Genomic DNA, 20,177 nt, shown 5'->3' on the forward strand with positions numbered 1-20,177 from the left:
GACAGAAGCGACGAATGGTGAGAACAGTCAGAGTCAACCCACAGACCAGCACCAAAGACCTACAACATCATCTTGCAGCAGATGGAGTCACTGTGCATCGTTCAACCATTGGCACTTTACACAAGGAGATGCTGTATGTGAGAGTGATGCAGAGGAAGTCTTTTCTCCGTCCACAGCACAAACAGAGCCGCTTGAGGTATGCTCAAGCACATTTGGACAAGCCAGCTTCATTTTGGAATAAGGTGCTGTGGACTGATGAAACTAAAATTGAGTTATTTGGGCATAACAAGGGGTGTTATGCATGGAGGAAAAAGAACACAGCATTCCAAGAAAAACACCTGCTACCTACAGTAAAATATGGTGGTGGTTCCATCATGCTGTGGGGCTGTGTGTCCAGTGCAGGGACTGGGAATCTTGTCAAAGTTGAGGGACGCATGGATTTTACTCAGTATCAGCAGATTCTGGAGACCAATGTCCAGGAATCAGTGACAAAGCTGAAGCTGCGCCGGGGCTGGATCTTTAACAAGACAACGACCCGAAACACTGCCCAAAATCCACTAAGGCATTCATGCAGAGGAACAAGTGCAACGTTCTGGAATGGCCATCTCAGTCCCCAGACCTGAATATAATTGAAAATCTGTGGTGTGAGTTAAAGAGAGCTGTCCATGCGAAAGCCATCAAACCTGAATGAACTAGAGATGTTTTGTAAAGAGGAATGGTCCAAAATACCTTCAACCACAATCCAGACTCTCATTGGAACCTACAGGAAGCGTTTAGAGGCTGTAATTTCTGCAAAAGGCGGATCTACTAAATATTGATTTAATTTCCTTTTTGTGGTGCCCAAATTTATGCACCTGCCTGATTGTTTGAGCAATTATTGCACACTTTCTGTAAATCCAATAAACTTCATTTCACTTCTCAAATATCACTGTGTGTGTCTCCTATATGATATGATATGATTTATACAGGAAAATAATGACTATTAATAAGGTTGCCCAAACTTTTGCATCCACTGTATGTGAAAGCAAACCAAGTGCTTTCCAAAGCAAAGCAGTGGAAGATTCTTCTACGGCCAAGTCAATCAACTGACCTCAACCCATTAGACATGCATTTCAATTGCTGAAGAAAAAATTGAATGCAGAAATTCCAACGAACAAGAAGCAACTGAAGATAGCTGCAGTAAAGACCTGGCAAAGCATCAGTGGGGTGGAAACCCAACACTTGGAGATGGTCATGGGTTCTAGACTTGAGGCAGTCATTGAGGATTTTCAACCAAACATTGAAAATGATCATTATATTTGATTGTTAGTTTGTCCAAATACTTTTGAGCCCCTGAAAATAGGGGGACCATGTATAAAAATGTCCGTCATTCCTAAACTGCTCATATAATATTTTTGGTAAACCCCCTTAAATTAAGGCTGAAAGCTTACACTTCAATCACATAATGATTAATTTATTTCAAATCTATTGTTGTGACGTACAGAGTCAAAATTATGAAAATTGTGCCACTGTCCAAATACATATGGACCTGACTGTGCTGTATATGCCAATTTTTGACAAGGAACGACAACTTAAAATGACAATTGCTCCAACTCCTCCTAAACCCCACACAAATGTTTTCTTGCAGGAACTGGTCTTGCATGGGATGGCAGCCCATCACAAATCACACATCCACTTATAAAAACACATATACACCCAAAGGAGGTCTCTAGTGCTATAAATGCGTTTTTTTGTTTTGTTAAATAAGGCATTGTTGTGCACTTTTAGGTTGTTTAATGGTATTACTGTATGTGTATAAAGGGGTACTAGAAAAAGCCTGTGAACCTTTTAAAAATATATATTAATATGACCAAAAATGTGATCAGATTTTGATGCAAGTCCTTAAATTAGACAGAACCCAATTAAGCTAGTAGTGCCAATATTTAATACTTGCTCATTTATTTATTGAGGAAAACAATTCAATGTTACATATTTGGGTATGAAGAAAGTATTTGAACCTCTAGGATTATCAGTTCTTTGAAAAGTGGAAATTCAAGTCAGGTGGTTCACACAGTGAAATGACAATCAGATGTGAATGTGGGATGTCCTGTCCTATTTAACAAACATAAATATGGGTCTTCACTTTCAAAGTCTGATCTTCACCACAAAGATTTGTGGAAGTCTTTCATGTCTAGATCAATGGTGGACAAGCTGGAAAAAGGTTACAAATCCATTTCTAAAGAGTTTGGACTCCTCCCGTTCACTATCAGTGCAGAACATGTACACATGGAGCAAAATAACACCATTATTACCCACTTTAGGTGTGGTCAACCAACAAAGATCACTCTAGAGCAAGGGGTATAATATATTCCAAGAGATCACAAAGAACAAGGGTAAAATCTAAGGATCCAAAAGCCTCTCTTGCATTAGTCAATGTCCACCATCAAGGAGGGGTGAAAATAGAACAACATTGCTGCCCATCTAAAGTTAGCTAATGACTAGTAGCCAGAAGGCTACTGAAGAATGATCTATTAATGGATGAATCCAAAATAGAATTTTCGCTTTAAAGTGAAAAAGTGCTTTTATTAAAAACCAACAAAACAAGTGTTCAAATAAATACTGTAGTGCTTTTCAATTTCGCAAATAATTCATAAAACCAGGTGAAAAAGGTGAAGGTTAAAATCCATTCAAAAAAAAAAAACATCCTTTAAAAAAAAACAACGAAGTTAAAACAATGGCTGGAAACACAAAACACGGTGCCTTCTTTTACTGGTGACTCCCCTGCTTCTCCCATCCAGGCAGTGCACCAGGGGAGTCACCCTACATGCAGTTGACCACCTTTGCTCTACTCGACTGGTCTGGTCTTCGTTTAGCCCCTAACAGACCAAGACTTGGCTTTCCCCCAATGGTCAGGACGCTCACACTGGAGATTCTATTCCAAATTTCCGACTCCCGCTGCCTTCCGTGGCAAGCCAATCTTCTCTTGGTCAATCCTGTTCCCAACAAGCACTCGGCAGGAGTGACCACTACCATTGGCCCTCGGGTGCTGGCAAAATACCCCACTCAAGCTGCCCTCTCCCAGATGCTTGTTATCAGCGCGAGCCTGCGCTCACTCGTTTTTCTTTTCTCCTGCCCCAGCTTTTTCCTTCCTGCTTCCTGCCGTCTTCTTCACCTTAACCTCCATCTTTCTTTCTTTATCAACCCCTGCTAGCCGCCTCGCGCTTCTATTTATTACGGAGATGTGGATCAGCTGTGGCAGTCAGTAGCTCTCGGAAACAATCACGGATGTGGATGACTCCTCACCTGTGCACTTAAGTGAGAACCGCCCGCATCACGGATTCCTCGGGAACCGCTTGGCCACATACACACCACGCCCCCTTGCTAAGCCGCGAGTGCAGCGATTTAAAAAGTGGCCTTTTTGACGTGAGCTGTGGACCCGCTACACCACATTGTCTTGATGACATGCTTTTTACGTCTTGGAGAAGAAAAAAAATTGCCTAAAGCATGTGAACTATTATAGAATAAATGATAGAAATACATACTTGATCAAGTCGATAACTACACCAAACTCCCATGCTATTAACTGACTCTGGGAATGTTTGGAGGCCCCTCTACATAAATACAAACACACATTTTATGTATTTACAGTTTATAAGATGCTTGAATCTTTTGCATTTTTGAAAGTCATTCTTTATGTTGCAGTTCTAAAAAAAGAGGAGGTCAAATATTGTTAGACATTTATACAGACAGGAATAAGAAAGAAAGAAAGAAAGAAAGAAAGAAAGAAAGAAAGAAAGAAAGAAAGAAAGAAAGAAAGAAAGAAAGAAAGAAAGAAAGAAAGAAAGAAAGAAATGCACTTGTATGGTGGTTGGCTTTTAATTATCACATAAAACAAAATCTGAGGCAAAGAGGGGTAATGAGAGTTAACATAAGCTGTAAAGGATGAATCCCATGTAGACTTGCCTGGTAAAAATAATATGTGAGGTTGTCTTTCTAAAATACTGTTCACATTTCTCAAAAAGAATTGAGCACAGTCACCTACATTTTAGCCTACTGCCTACATATTTTACTGAACTAAAGACAAGTCTGGCAATTAGTTCAAGTGACATGTAAGCAATAATAAAGCACATGAGGGGGGCCGCTCAAAATATCAAAAAGGGATTTCTCTCAAGAAATACTCAAGTACCTGTCCATTTGTGGTGTTACTGCTCTCGAAAATGTATTAATAATTTTTTTTTTTTTTCTAGAAACAAAATTTTTATTTTAGACAACAATAAATACAGTAGTGTCCTTTCTATTTTGAAGAGACTGGTTTGCGGTCCAAAATCATTCTGATATTTTAAAGAGAAGCTACTGTACACTTTAAAAGCTCACTTAAGCATTTCTATATAAAGATGGATGGGCTGCTTTATGATGAAAACTGTACTTTTCAAGTTTCAATTTTGCAGTCTTTTCATACCTGGTCAGTTTAATGGTCTTCCTGAAATCGTTAGTGATGGGCGCTTTGTAACCTCCTTTTCTTAACAAAGAATCTATTGTCTGAATGTGGTCCCATCCTAGAAGGGAGAAAATAATTTGTTAATAATTAGGTAGAAGAAACTTCACATTTCACAAATAACCACCAATTCTCCCACCAATAAAATAGCAACTTTTGTGATCAGTTCTGAAAATAGTACACATTTAGTACACATGGTCAAAATGGATGTAAACCAGGTTTATATTGTTACAAGCTACTGCTATGCCTGACATTTTCTATAAAAATGTCTAGTGTGAAAAGAGATTACAGTTACAGATTGTGCCTTTGGATATTTACTAGATAGACTGTAACACCTTATTTTAGCTAAAAAGTAGCATACTCTTGCCATCTCTATTTTAAAACCAACATGTCTTGGGAAGAGAGCATGAAATTCATATCTAGACTATCAATTTCTTAATAATAACAGAGTCAAATTAAGTACTTTTAAGCATTGGAGAAAGAAGAGAAACATTATCAGAGCTGCTGTCATCTACTTTATATGTTGTGGTGGGCAATTTAGCCAGAACATCAGGATAGATGTTACTGTTTACAAAGGATGTCCAAGGATCTTAATTGATCACAGAGAATCAGGACCTTGATTTTATATTTCTTCCTAAGGATGGGGTCATTTGGGTCATTGGGATCCACACTCAGACCACGGGTTAAGTGCCCTCTGATGACATCAACACCACCTCTTCCAGCAGCAACCTCACCTTTCTTAGATTGGTCTCGCACCTATGTACTGGCCAGGCCAAAAATGCTTAGACCTTTAGGTGGAATACCTGTTCTGAAATGCATGTGGTATGGTTGCTGGAAATTAGATCATCAAGCTCTAGAGGCGAGAGGTTGGGATTATGCACTGATATAGCAAGTCGCCACACGCACCACACAATGAACCAGCTCAGGATCCCAGATTAGGGCCCAAGCGCAGCTGTGCAACAGGTGACCTCTCAACACCACATTAGTTTGAATGAAGTGGAACAGTGCGAGTTTTTCTTTTTAAAAGTGGCTGAAGTGCCAATCCTGCCACCAACCCCCGAGTTTTCCCTGCATGTTGGAGGACGTGCTTGCAGGGCAGGATGCAGGTTAACGTCATACCAGAATGGAGCAATTGCAGGTTAAGTGCCTTGCTCAAGGGCCCAACAGAGTGGAATTCTGGCATTTATGGGATTTGAACAGGCAACCTTCTGATTGCTGGTGCATCCCTAGCCTTAGAGCCACTACTCTGCCCAGCTTTAGAAATTGTCTTAAGTGTAGTTTGTTTTTGTCCTTGGCTAAAACTGACAAAGAGAATTTCAATTTTTGGACAAAAATGAGAGATGCATGGATATTTGAGACCTTTCAATTGAAAATGTGCTTAAAGGATGTACACACCTTGTACAAATAAATCATGAGAATCAATTTTTTTTCACCCCTTCCAGGGTGATATAGTATTTTGGACTTTGGTGATGTAATGCTGTCTAATAAAAGACTACTTGAAACTCTTGATCACCATTTGGACTCTTAGGTGTCAGAATATTAGAAATACACGGACAAAAATACTTAAAACGACTGCAGTGAGGTAAGGCCAACATTCAGAAACCACTAAGATGAGAAAGGACTAAAATAGTGGTAGCTGCTTCAAATTAATTGCATTTATACACCACTCCAAGTTAATATGGCAGGCATCTTAATGGTGTCCCAGCAGGGACTCTACAGCATTCAGTCTAAATGGTACAGCAATACACAAAAATCAACAAGATTTCATTATACAGCTGAATGAGCTTGGATTCAAGGACTGCACAATAATTTGGTCACTACACATGTTTCTGCCAAGTTTAGATTTTGAAAATACTGGCAACCAGATTGTCTTTTTAATTTGATAAAAAAATGAAAGAAAATCCCAGCTGAAATGTTACCGTCTGATGCTGAATGGCAGCAAGAAAGTCCTTCACACACATACTGTTGTGTAATAAATGGTAAAATGACACTCCATAAACATTCTATTTTAAAAATGCAAACTTCAGCACTACATAAATCACAACAAGGTCATGAGAAAAATCGCTAACAAAAGTAAACACATCTACAACTTTATGAAGCCAAACACTGAGTGATGACTCGTATTATAACCAATCGGCCCTAAAACTGAAAGCAAATCCAAAATGATTCAGTGGAAATATCTGGCAAATCAAAACCATCTACCAAAGAATTATGCTACCAATATTTTCTTCATCTTCAAGTGGAAATCTTTTAACACTTCATCCTTAGAGTTTTCTTACATTGTTATAAGGCTTCAGACTTTTCAAAGTTCCACATAATTAACTTAACCAAACACACTTCAGTGGACTCTCAAACAGAAGCTACAGCAATGGGAACCATTAGGACCCTTTTAACATTCCAAATCCATGTCAATGCTTCTACCAGTAAACCTCTAAAATAATAGTGCATGGTCACAGAAACCATCACTGTCGGCAGTCTCAAAAACATTGTGAAATTTGGTTTTGCTACACTAAGTGCATCTGGAGAACCATAACATGTAGCATTCAACAGTACAATATGTTGAGATAGATATATATATATATATATATATATATATATATATATATATATATAGATAGATATATATAGAGAGAGAGAGAGAGAGAGAGAGAGAGAGAGAGAGAGAAATAAAGGGGGCCAAGTGGCAACATCCGGTTTCAAAGTCTCAGGTATAAAGAGAACTAAACCATCCATCTAATTTCTAAAACTGTTTACTCAATAAAGTGTCTTAGGAGACATCAGGCACAATGTTGTCAAAAACAATCTTGATAGGATGACAGTCCATTAACAAACACAGCCCTGCATACCTGCACACTATTCAGCAATCGAGCAAATGAAAATGAAAAGAGCAAAAAAAAAAAAAAAAAAAGCAAAACTCTTCGAAAAATACAAATATACATGACAAAAGATTACCACAGTGATAGAATTTGACAGAATTTAAGAAACTGTCTGCATGGTGGAATCTCCCTCGCTAAAAAATCTACAATTAGCTGCCATTTCCAAGCCGAAAGGCTACTTGTAAAGGCATAGCTAGGGCAAAAAGAAAAAATCATGGAGAACAACTAACACAAGTTGTTGGCACCTGGAGAATGCTAAGTGGTTAAGGACAGATTACAGGAAAACTGACCACACACACTAGATGGGTTATCTAAAGTAATAAGTAAAAATCTAAATAAGTTTTTGCATGATAATGTGGTAAAAATTCTAGAGTCTCACATTCTAGTATGAAGTACTAATGTGCTGGTACTAAAATAACTTAGTACATTACACTTGACACAGGAGAAAGTAGGGTGAAATGACACCTTTTACTGGCTAACTAAATAGATTACAAATGCAAGCTTTCGAGGCAGCTAAGGCGGTTCGTAGCGCTATAGCGTGAACTCTTGCAGTGTTAGTTTTCTCTGATGTTCAAGGTTTTCTCAGTGTTATTCAATGTTTTTACATTTAGTTTACTATTACGCTGTGCATTCTATAGTATAATTAACTATATTTGTGCTTAAAAATCTTAAAAAAAAATACATTTACATACTGTTCGTATGGTCTGGAACCGATTAATTGTATTTACATACAATCCTATGGGGGAAATTACTTCGGTTCACGACCAAATCGGTTTACGACCAGAGTTTTAGAACAAATTATGGTCGTGAACCAAGGTTCCATTGTATTAAATTATTGCTATATTTAATACGTGCAGGATTGTCTTTATTCAGCAGTGTCTTAAACCAAGACTTGTATAATACAATCAAGATACACATTTTTTAAACACTTGGCACAAAAAGTTTACATTACATGAAAACTAGATGACAAAGGAACAACCAAAAAAAAACAAGAGTGCAGCTTGCCACCTTCTGCTAATCCTACAAAGAACTGAGGGGCTAAAAAGGGAAGGAGGCCCTATATATTTTTGTGTTCAGGAGGATATTAAAAAGGCTGCTGAAGGTTAGCCTGTAGACATAAAGAAATTCTGATTGTGAAGAGACGGTTGTTCCACCCCTATAAAGCTAGAGCACAGAATGAAAAGGTGGGGGTTGGTACGGGTGGCATGAGGCTCTATAGAGATCTGACATAGTGGCAAGCAGTGCCATAAAAGCTGTAGGTCAGAGTAAAAGTTTTTAAATGGATCCTAGCAACAATAGGAAGCCAGTCAAGACAGCAGTCATCCAGAGAGCTTTGCCTCTGTGTGATTAGATTTACTTGCCACAAGCATGTAAAGCCAAGGGTGACAAGGCTGACTGCGTTTATGGAAACTATTTGTTCTTTTTCCCCTACCTTGACAGCTGACTCTCATTATATAACTATGCTTAATTCTGTGTGTTTGTAATTACATGTACCTTTTCTCTGGCTTTCATATACCCATCTTTTATTTGAATCTGCTGTTCTTTGTTTATAACATTTTAAAGACTTGTAAAACAAAATTATTTCCATTGAGCCCACTGTTAAAGGAATATACTCTGGGACCCCCTCATCAATCGCCAGGAAAAAGCGGATTAAAAAAAAAAAAAAAAGATAGATGCACTTGTTGAAGTGACTCACTGTCAATAATACATAGTTACCATATGACAGTTACTATTACATTACATTATTATTATATTATTATATAATATTATATTATTATATTACAGTCTACTACCCATTTTCTTTAAAGATTTATTAAAGGCGTCATGTTGTGATTTAACTATTTTTTTGTTAGTTCTACATGCATGTTTGTGCCTATCCTAAAAGCCCTCACTCATTAAATGAACATGTTATCTGTCCCTGCAGGACTTGCAGCAAGCAAGAACCAATCCTAAGCATGATGCCAGCCTAACACATGGCATATTCTTGGGGTATAAAACAAAACACACTTTCAGTATGTCATTTAACTCTTGGAAGTTATGTTTATTGATTAAAGTTCTTTTTTGATAGACAGATGTTAATCACCAGGCAGATACTTTAGTAAAACCAGAAAACTGTTAGAGCTAAAAAGGCCACTGAACTCAGTGTATCTCCAGGGTTTAAAAATTAAAAAGTCTTCAGTTGCAATAGTTGACACTACACTACTGGGTAGTTCGTTCCATGAAGCTATTATTGACTGTTGGCTTCTGAGAACTAAAATGTAAAGTAATTAAGCAGCAGGCAAAAACTCTAACAAATAACAAGTGTGTTAAATGTGTCAACAACTGAACCACAGGAGGCAGATACTGAAAAAGTTAGAGGAAGAATGTTCATGGAGAAGCCAAAAACCTGATGAGTACTTCAACTTAGAAATGACTGCCTCTGAAGAATAAAAAAGGAAAACATGGAGAGAGAGAGAGAGAGAGAGAGAGAGAGAGAGAGATGGAAACAAAATTTAAGTGGAGATAAGTTTTAAAAAAGGAACAATGTACAAAATAACAACTGCAGTGAGTGTTATCAGTTTAAAACAAATGTCCAGTAATTAAAGGATCTGAAAAAACAATTACGATTGTTGGCCAAACAATAGTGGGAACTAGAAACACAGGTGAAAATGAGACTACTGCAACTGAAAACAACAAATGGAAAAATCCCCTAAAGAAAGGAAAGAGGAAATTTGTAAGAAAATTCTAAAAGTGTATTCAAATAATTCACTTTAACAGATATAACATACAGTATGTTAGCCTCTTTATAACAAACAAAGCATCATAAGCTCTGTATTTCAAACTCGTAGGCATTTCTACAAAACAAAGGTGCAAACTAACTTTAATAATTACTTTGAAATTTCCTAAGTAGTAAAGCTGGTAAAGTTGTCCCACTATATTACCAAATTAATCATCACAGGCCAGCTATCTTAAATGTACCACTGGCAATTTAATGAAAGTAATTAGAAAAGTTAAAATTAAGCATTCAGTGGTGTTTCTCATGGACAGCAAGTGCTGATTTAGACCGAGTTTCACTAATATACAGGAGGTTATATAAAGAAGCAAACAAAGCATTTGACAGTTATGGGACACACAATAATATTTATACTTCCATTTTCAAAACTCCTCTGATGAAACACTTCATAAAAGCCCGATTCTCCAACTACAAAAACCAAGGATTCAGGAAGCTGTGCACACAAGCTTGCTCAGCTGGCATAAGCACAGTGAAATTGCAGCAAATAAGGATCTGATGTCACAAGTGGCATTCAGGGTACACGGACTACTCTACCATATTTCATATAAATTTTATGGTTCAAAATTTAGCAGGACTTTTTCTGATATTTGAAGACTTCAAATTAAAAATTTGAATTGATTGAATTAATTTCCAGATACTCTAGAATTAGTATAATTCCTTCTAGGGAACCAGGCAAAATTCAGAAAGGGGTTGTTAAATGTCAAATGATGTTTAGTGTAAATAATTGTATCTACAGAAATTAAAAATAAACTTAATCATGTAATTGGGTGGGGACGACTTGTATTGCAAATAAACCTTATGAAATACATTTGGCAGTCCTAGTAGACTCATCCCGGAATGCTAGGTAATTTAATGCTCATTGAAGACCACAGTTTAAAGAAAGGTTATATATAAGCTGTACAATACGTTTGTGGCATTGTATCTGGAATAACGTGTGCAGTTTGGTTTTTCCCACTACAGGGATGGCATACGAACTCTAGAAAAAGCCCAGAGAAGAGTTAATAGAACTGTGGAGAATAAGCTATGAGGAAAGGCAAAAAGAGTATAATGTTCTCAGTTCAAGCAAACAAGACGATAAGGTGATATGACGGATGTAATTAAAGGAAGGAAGGTTGATGCTAGCTGTACCTTAAAATCCGATGCTTCAATGAGAATGAGGTACTAAACCACCTAAGCAGCACAGTTAGCAGTAGCACCTTGGAGACTCTTCAGATCACATTTTGATTATACTTTGTGATGGGTTCACAGGAATAGGCCAATGATGGATAGCTAAATGGTCTGGCATTGTCAAAACATATGTGTTTTCCTTTAGAAGTACAGGAAAAATACTATGAACCAGAAGAAACTCAACATGCTCTGAAAGAATGCAATATTTTACAAGATAGAGTTTTATATTGAAATATACAATCTATATTGAAATGAAAAATTCACATATCTTACTGTTTGTTATGATATCAAAATATATCATTAACCTGAATTCTAAGGAGATCAGCTTACAATTCTATAAAACACAAGTGGAAATATTAGAAGAGGTTGTTTTCAAGTTTATACCTGCATTTTTTTCACTTAAAATTTAAATGCTTAATTTTATCTATCAGTGTTTCAATTTGATCAAAAAAAAAATGGGAGAAGCACAAGTTGGTAAAAGTGAAGCTGAAGACAAATACCATTTTGATACACTAGATACTATTCTAATGGAAGGATAATTAACCAAAATTAGCTCCACAATTAGTTAAAATTATAAAAGAAATAAACCAATACTCTTTCAAGCTACTTTAAAACTCATTACAAAACTATGGTTCTGTTCATTTTGAAGATGAAACCTCAGAGTTGTAGCAAGTGATAAGTAACTGAAAACCTTTAAAACCAGCAAATGAGAAAATTAAAGGATAAACCTTGCTCTTTTGCAACCTCTGGCAGATAAGTGGCTGTGCGTTTTGATCCTTTTTCATTGAAAAATTCTATTCTAATGCCATGTACGCCAACCTGTAGAAAAATAAGAATAAACAACAAAGAATTAGAGACCCAGATAAAGGTTTTGAGATTACGCACAATGAACAGATATAATGCAAATATATAACACTGTCATTTAACCTTATTTAAATCCATATCCTTAGAAATAAGAAAAATACAATTATCAGAAGCCGCAATTATTGTCACCCAACACATTTCTTTATTTTTAAAATAGAATTACAACAGTATTATGAATAAGTTAAATGGAGATAAAAAAAAAAATTGTTAATATACAACAGAAAATGCACTGAAATAAGTGAATAGCAATAACACAAACTGAACAGACACATGATGTTGTAATAAAATGTCACCATGCCTCTGGGTTTTGACTGACAGATCCTGAGTGATTCCTGCTAAAAACTAAGTTAAGATCTGTTACTGCTTATCCAGAATTACATTGCCTAAACAAAGCATGTTGGGTAATTTGCCAACAAACGTCTCATCTGTGCTGGCATGTTAAATATTTGCAGCTGTTCTGCTTTAAGCAACCACACCACACTTTAGTAATTAAGATTTTAAGTGACAAAGCATTGCCAAGAAAGAGTAATTAATGAAATTTAAGTGCATAAAAAGCAGATGTCAAATGTTATGCTGTTGATGCAGCAATAGTCTAAATGCAACACAGCCCGATACTTTTTTGGCTCAATTAAACTATGCTTTCACTTCATATTAAACAATATAAGTTAAACAGATTTTGCAACTTTAATAAAACGTTACTTGGCCTAAATGTAGTTTTTGACAAGCAATGGATGATGTGATTGATGACTAGCATTCATGTTGCTTTTACATTAAAACTTCAACAGGTAATGGATGATTTGTTTGATAATTAATGGTAATGCAAGTGACACCTTGGGAGATATATTAGAGAGATTGTTTGATTCATTCATATGGATTGTCATAAGTACTTAAGTTCTCAATAAAAGATTTTAAGTTGAATAATTGAATGCTTTGTGCATATGGGGCTAGAGTGAATTCTGTGCATGGCTGCCTAACAGTCCTTTTCTGAAATGTTGTGTGAGAGATCCTTTTCCCACTGTACTCTGGGATCTTTAAAAGGGACTTTAAAATTGTTTTATATATTATAGAAATGCTGTCTGAATCTTCAATACTGATCAATATTTCTTCTGGAATAGAAGTAGGTGGGAGGTGAGAAAAAAATTGGGCAGATTTTGTTTAGCAAAGTTCCTAATTTAGAGATAGTGGAAACATTGTGTTGATGAGAAGCTAAATTTGGAGTGTAATTGTTCATGGGATGCAAAGACATTATTTATATACAAATATCTGAATGATTTAATCCCAATACATTTTCCAAACATTAAAAACTGTTTGAGAAGGTGGAAACAGGTGGTTATCTCATAGCAGAGCCACAGATAAAATATTCTCTTACTTGTAGTGCTTCCTATATTGGTTCTATATCCTGAGTCAATGAAGTACAATTGGTTCGTTAGTATATTGACGATACCAGGCATTTATTGGTGTACAAAGAAGGGAATATAAAGAAGTACTGCAGGATTTCATTTCTAATGTGCTTCCTTCATAACCTAACAGGCCACAGTTCAACTGATATATTTCTTCACATGCAATTGATTTGCTTTTTGTTCAGCATTCATGAGAAATTGGCTATACAATATTTTAAATGTCCAAATTCTAAATTAGGTGAATCAGGTGCTTTTCAAGTTACTTATGGATGTAGACCTTTTTTGTCCCACCCAATAATTTCTCAGAGGCAAAACACTGCATTTAACTAAAACCCCAATTAATTCAGTGACCTATTTTTACTTGAAGTCTGAAGAGTTGTTTTTTTTTTTTTTGGTAAGTAGATTTTTTTTCCCCCCGACAATTGTTTTCATATGTCACCATTTTCATAATAGAGTAGGTATATTACTCTGATTTTTCAAACTGCAAAGTACACCAAGGGACAAATTTTCTTTTTAGCTTTCTAGTTTAGTGTTAGATCTGTTGAGATTGCTGCATGTTACCTATTCATACAGTACATATGTGCTGTCTTTTGGCAACTATTTGCATCAATAGCTTGCCTGCAGAAATCAGTTACTGGTGACTGACTTAAGTAAGTAGGTACACAGAATTGTGCTAGGGCAATAAACAGGCGGTCCATGCTATGTCATCAGACCAAGCAACCCTAAGACTGTATTAAGTTTGTTTTTTCTCTCTTTTTCAGATATACTAAATATCACTTTTAGAACCATTTCCACATAAACCAGACTAGAAGCCCTAAATCAATTTCTTGTGTCCAGAAAAGGACACTTCTACTTACTAAGGTAACCAAAACAAAAATACTTGACCAAGGCCCACTGTATCTTAACTATAACCATTTTACTTTTTCTTTAAAAATCAGACAGCAAACAGAATCTCTTAAACAGAGTTCCACAAAGAAAGCGACTTTTCAGCAAAGATCGATATCTAGATGTGTTCTTTACTTTATTTCAAAAGAGTATAGAAGAGTAGGAGTGAAGACGACTTTAACTAAATTGTGAAGTACTTGGTAATAATGTTACATTTTATAAACAAGATGTATTTGATGGACTCTACTAGACAGATTTCTGCAGTTTGTGAACCACCAAGGAAATCTGAACTTGCTATGCATCACTGTGTTATTGAACTATGCTGTGTTTCACACTCTGATCACGCCTGCGGTATTCACTGAAATAATGCAAAGTGTCTAACAGTGTTCAACAAACAAGCACTTTTTTTTTTGCTTTGACGATCATAGAAATCCAGAAAAAAAGTAATCAAAATACATATAGGGACAAACGTAAGGTTTAGTGAAACAAATCACCATCTATATAGAGCACAATGACCAATATTAAAATCCTATATATAATTTGTCAAGAATATTATACAAGAGCATGAACAGATCAAGCTAATCAAGAGACATTCAAACTCAGTTCCTCTATATAATTCCTCTTAAATGATCTTTAAAAATCTCAGTATATAGACAAAAACAAACAAGCCACAAGCTTTCCATCACAGTACTTGAGGCAAAATCTTTTTAGTACTTTCAGCAGTGTCATTTTATCAACCCAAACATGTGATACTAACAGTAGTACATCAGCACAAAGCAATGTTTGGTGTCTGTCAAAGGTGCAAAGCGTAGCAAGAATTTGTGAGTTCACCAGATGCAGAGCCATTTTTTATTTCTTGTTGACAAAGACTGATGGCGTTTCAGCACAACCGTCAATAGCTTAGCTCAGACATTTCTCACATGCTGCAGTTGCATGCAGGGGGAAAAAGGTAATTCCAGCTCTTTTAATGATGGAAAGTATGACTAGTTTTAAATTAGTAGCAGGCTCAGAAACCCTTAAAAATAAGGCACAGAAACCCAAGATAAAATTTTTTTTGTTTGTTTTTTTTTTTTTTTACATCAAGAAGTATCTGTTGACACAACAAGACTTAAGATTCACATACTGCAAGGTTTTAACATTTGATTTGTCACCTAAGCCATCTTTGTAATATAAACATTCACCTAGGCATTTTATTGTTTCCATACATTGCTTAGCAACAAATTGTGACTTATAAATGTCTCTGCATACCCAAAAAAACAAGTTACTGAACAAAGCTCTCAATCTATATATCGATTTTATGCCTTTTTGTTTAGGAATAAGTCAGTGCTAAGACAGTGAACTGTCAGGCAGGAAGCATGGAATAGCCACGTTCAAAAGACTGATGTACCAGGCAAACTTAGGTAGCTCCTCAGTACAGTTAAGATGCATGACAAATCTGTCATTGCATCAGGAAAACATTCTACTACGGTATGGTTCAAAAAGACATTTAGCTTCTCAACAAAAATTACAATCACTTTGCATGTTGAGTGTCTATTTTTACAAGGAAACAGTTACCCAACACTGTGCTACCCTGGCTTACGATAACTGATTAGGTGCCAAATGACAATGCCAGGTTGACTTTTTACATTTTTCCCTGCTGCAATTTGGTCTGACTGCTGATGACTACAGTTTTTCCTTAATAGTGCCGCGAATATAGTAAGTTACCAAAATTTCAACTCATAAGCAGTGGTGCACTCCTGCAAGTACTAGGAGGTCCACATCAAAGACAGGTTGGACTGATGTCATAACACAGGAAGTATATAAGAATGGGCATAGCAGGCCCTTTTTTTTCTTCTAAGATGGCATTTCTTTAATGTGGGTAGTGACAGCCTTTGCATCTTATAAAACTCAGGGATTGCCAGTGTGAATTTCGATGCTGTGGTGTGCTGGGCTGGGTTGGTAACATCACTTCAAGAGAGCTAATTAAAAGGACAGATTCAGTTTTAGAATGCACTCTGGACCCCCCAGTGGTAGCAGCAAGGGAGAGAATTAAAACAAAACTGAGTGTCACTATAAACAATGCTGCACATCCTCTCTCTGACACACTGAGACTGAGTACTTTCGGCCAAAGAATTATTCAGCAGAGGTGTCTCAAAATATTGCTACTGGGGCTCCTTTATAGAATCAGTAATATGCTCGCATAATGCCTCGCTGTGACTGTCAAGGCAGAAGTTTACTCTGTTGGAGCTTCTCCCTTTTCATTAATTCTAGTGCATGTGAAGATCATAATATGTGTGTTTGTGTTTACAGTATATAAATTTATCTATTAATTTATTTAATGCACTTCTATTAAAAGCCAAATTAACCCCAGAGACAAAAGAAGTTCTAGATGTCTATCTACTTGTCTTGTACATAGTTATGTACTGTCAGTGTTCTGGGTATGGCAAGGTTAGCAACAATCTCTGTACTTTTTTTTCCTTTCTCCATTCTGACATTGCAATAGATACAAGAAAGATGATCTTCTTTGCTGTCTTTCCGCACTGTACTTAATATGGATGTCAAAAGTATATAAATATTAAAAAGTACCAAATTTGACATTTTAAAAATTACTTTAGTACTTATTATTCATGGTATCAATCCTACAGCATGCATTTAAAATGCACTTCTGGTTTGCTATGGCTAGAGCTCCAGCCCTGTTTCTAATCACTCACAGGTTTAGCAGAAAGGCTGACAAAGAGGGCAGCTGGAGTGTCTGGAATTACTTCTGCTGTGAGGCAAATGAGGAAGGAAAACCATAAGACAGCATGTAAGCCTGTATGTAAGATTTGCTGCAGCACAATACCAACTAAAGGTTCTACTACAATCAAATTAGTCAAACACACAAATGTAATGACAGTTAAAGTCCACATGGGGGCCTAGGTGGCAGCCAATATCACCTAATGGGTTGACTCTATATAAAGGACCATCACTCAAGTCAATTTACAAAGAATTTTGGGAGGTGTCTTATTTCTAAATTATGGACAAGTTAACAAATATAAACCTATAAACTGTTGCATGTGAAGTAGGGATATGACATTTATATAAAAAAAAGATAAAAGGTGTTTTTTTTTTTTGTCAATTACGCATTTAACATATTAGAAAAGAGATCTGCAATTATTTGTAATCTGCTGGCTAGTTTATTCTGTGATATTCATTCAGGGGCAACAATCTTTAGCACTTTTAAATGGTCGCCGCGAAGTGTACTCTTGTAGCACTTTACTTGCTTTTATTGTATTACACATAATTTTAAAAATTTAAGCCACTAGAACTTTTCAGTGCTCAACTGCATAATTGCAGTGGGACAATACCTCTGTGTGCTTTATACGATTTTAGCTGTGATTCAGAGTGTGTATGTAGCAATTTAGGGCTTAGCTGCAGTCCAAGAAAAAAGTAGGCCTCACGGAAGAATGTTGATATACTAGTCTTTCCTGCAAAAAATGTGGAAATTACAAAGACACTGTAGTTTATTTACACATAAATGCAAATTATGCAAACCCTTTAAACGTATCCATCTGTTTATGTGTTATGTTTCCAAACAATTGTTTACAAAAGGTAGCATTAATGCTCTTTTTGCTTGAATGTTAATTTAAAGTTTGTTTTAATATTTTTAAGTATATTGTTTTAAAATAATTGCAATACTTATTCTATTAACATTTAACACTAGAATTACCAGAGCCTACGAAAAAACTCGTAGATCTGGCCCACCTTAAATCTGTTCACACCTCTCCACCAGTGTCCGCTGTCCTCTAAATATGCCGATAAAGACAAGCTGCAAGCAGCTGGCTATTCCATCCCCCTTACTGACTTAGAATATGCAAAAACTTCTCCCAGCTCATGTCTTGATTGATTATCTGGGAATGAAGTGGAGTTTTAGTGTGGAAATAATAGATCGTATTTGGAACACACGCATTTCATGTGTTCCGTTTCTACAGTAATCTGTGTAAACACATTGTTAAAACAGAAACTTTTTTCATATTTTAGTAATGTTACACAATATAGGCATAAACTATAAAATGTGTGAAGCCTGAAGTCCAAAGATCAAATAAACATTTTCACAAAAGGTTCAAGACCGATACAAGAGCTTCAGTGGTGTACCAGTAAGATTTGCTGACTCAGAGCGCAGCAGGTCTGCCGTGCCTCAGAGACCCAAGTTCGATTCAATTTTTTTTTCTTTTTAACCTTCGCCCTCTGCCTGCCTGCCTGTCTGAACTCGCTGTCTATCTATATAGTAATGACAGTAATTTTATTATTATATAGCAGCGTCCCTGTCTGCCTATTATATAGTGCCTTTCCTTCCTATGTTAACTAATGTTGTATTATTTTAATTTCTTATTTTGTCTTTTATTTTTCTTTTCTTCATTATGTAAAGCACTTTGAGCTAATATTTGTATGAAAATGGGCTATATAAATAAATGTTGTTGTTATTTATCTATATATTTATCCCCTTAGCTGTTTTTATATATCTATTGTACAGTGCCTTCCCTATTTATTTATATATCTAGTGACTTCTCTGCTTGTCTGTCTGTCTGATTGCATATAGTGCTGAACTTACTGCTCTGTACTATTCTGTCCTCTGCATGTCCTGGAATACAAAAGAAACAGCATACAGCAACATGTGGGGACAGGCAAGATCGGGGGAAAAAAACATGCCGTCACTGATTACAAACCGCAAGATGAAAGAAAGAGACAATATGTGTGAAAACATCATCGCACTAATGTAATATTAATTGAAAATAAACAGCGTCAGATTGGGTTTGAATATACGCCCGATCTGACGCTCGTTTTCAAATAATATTCCATGTACAGTGCGTTCATCCTGCTGCACTAAATAAGCTCATGCCTTCTGTAACAGCGCCTCAAACGGACATAAAATTGATAAATTGGTATGCACTGTCAGTTAATGAGATCATTATATTTTCATTTGGGATGCTCCTTTTAAAATATTTTTTAACAATTAAGACTGCAATTAACATGAACAAGTGTCCTTATAACTTATTTTTAAGATCCAGAACACACAGACAGACAGAGCACTGCGTAATAGAGAGACAGACAGGCAGAGAAGTCACTAGATATATAAATAAATAGGGAAGGCACTGTATAATAGATATATAAAAAAAACAGCTAAGGGGATAGATATATAGATAGATAAGGAAAGGCACTATATGATAGACAGACAGGGAAGCTACTATAAAATAATAAAATTACTGTTATTACTATATAGATAGACAGGGAGTTCAGGCAGGCAGGCAGAGCAGTGAAGGTTAAAAAGAAAAAAAAAAACATTTCTTCCCCAGCGGGGAACTGAACTCGGGTGTCTGAGGCACGGCAAGCCTGCTGCGCTCCGAGTCAGCAAATCGTACCAGTACACCACAGAAGCTGTTGTATTGTTCTTGAACCTTTTGTGAAAGTGTCTATTTGATCTTTGGACTTCAGGCTTCACACATTTTATAGTTTATGCCTACATTTTGTAACATTACTAAAATATGAAAAAAAGTTTCTGTTTTAACAATGTGTTTACACAGATTACTGGAGAAACGGAACAGACATGAAATGTGTGTGATCCAAATAATGATCTATTATTTCCACTCTAAAACTCCACTTCACCCCCAAATCAATCAAGGCATGAGCTGGGAGAAGATCCTGCATGTTCTAAGCCGGTGGGGGGGATGTAATAGCCGCCTGCTTGCAGCTTGTCTTGATCGGCACGTTTGGAGGACAAA

General features: G+C 36.3%; 1 protein-coding gene across 2 annotated transcripts in view; it reads right to left on the reverse strand.

The window, feature by feature from the left end:
- The window catches only part of ammecr1 (AMMECR nuclear protein 1), a 146,136-nt gene that overhangs the window by 16,630 nt on the left and 109,329 nt on the right, over positions 1–20,177 (reverse strand). For both annotated transcript variants that reach the window (XM_039766530.1, XM_039766531.1), the window contains 2 exons: positions 12,019–12,109; positions 4,439–4,535 (listed from right to left, as the gene is read on the reverse strand). In XM_039766530.1, coding sequence (XP_039622464.1) covers positions 4,439–4,535; positions 12,019–12,109 — 188 coding nt within the window. The remainder of the gene's footprint in view (positions 1–4,438; positions 4,536–12,018; positions 12,110–20,177) is intronic.

Source organism: Polypterus senegalus, chromosome 10, assembly GCF_016835505.1.
Source record: "Polypterus senegalus isolate Bchr_013 chromosome 10, ASM1683550v1, whole genome shotgun sequence".
NCBI lineage: Eukaryota > Metazoa > Chordata > Cladistia > Polypteriformes > Polypteridae > Polypterus > Polypterus senegalus.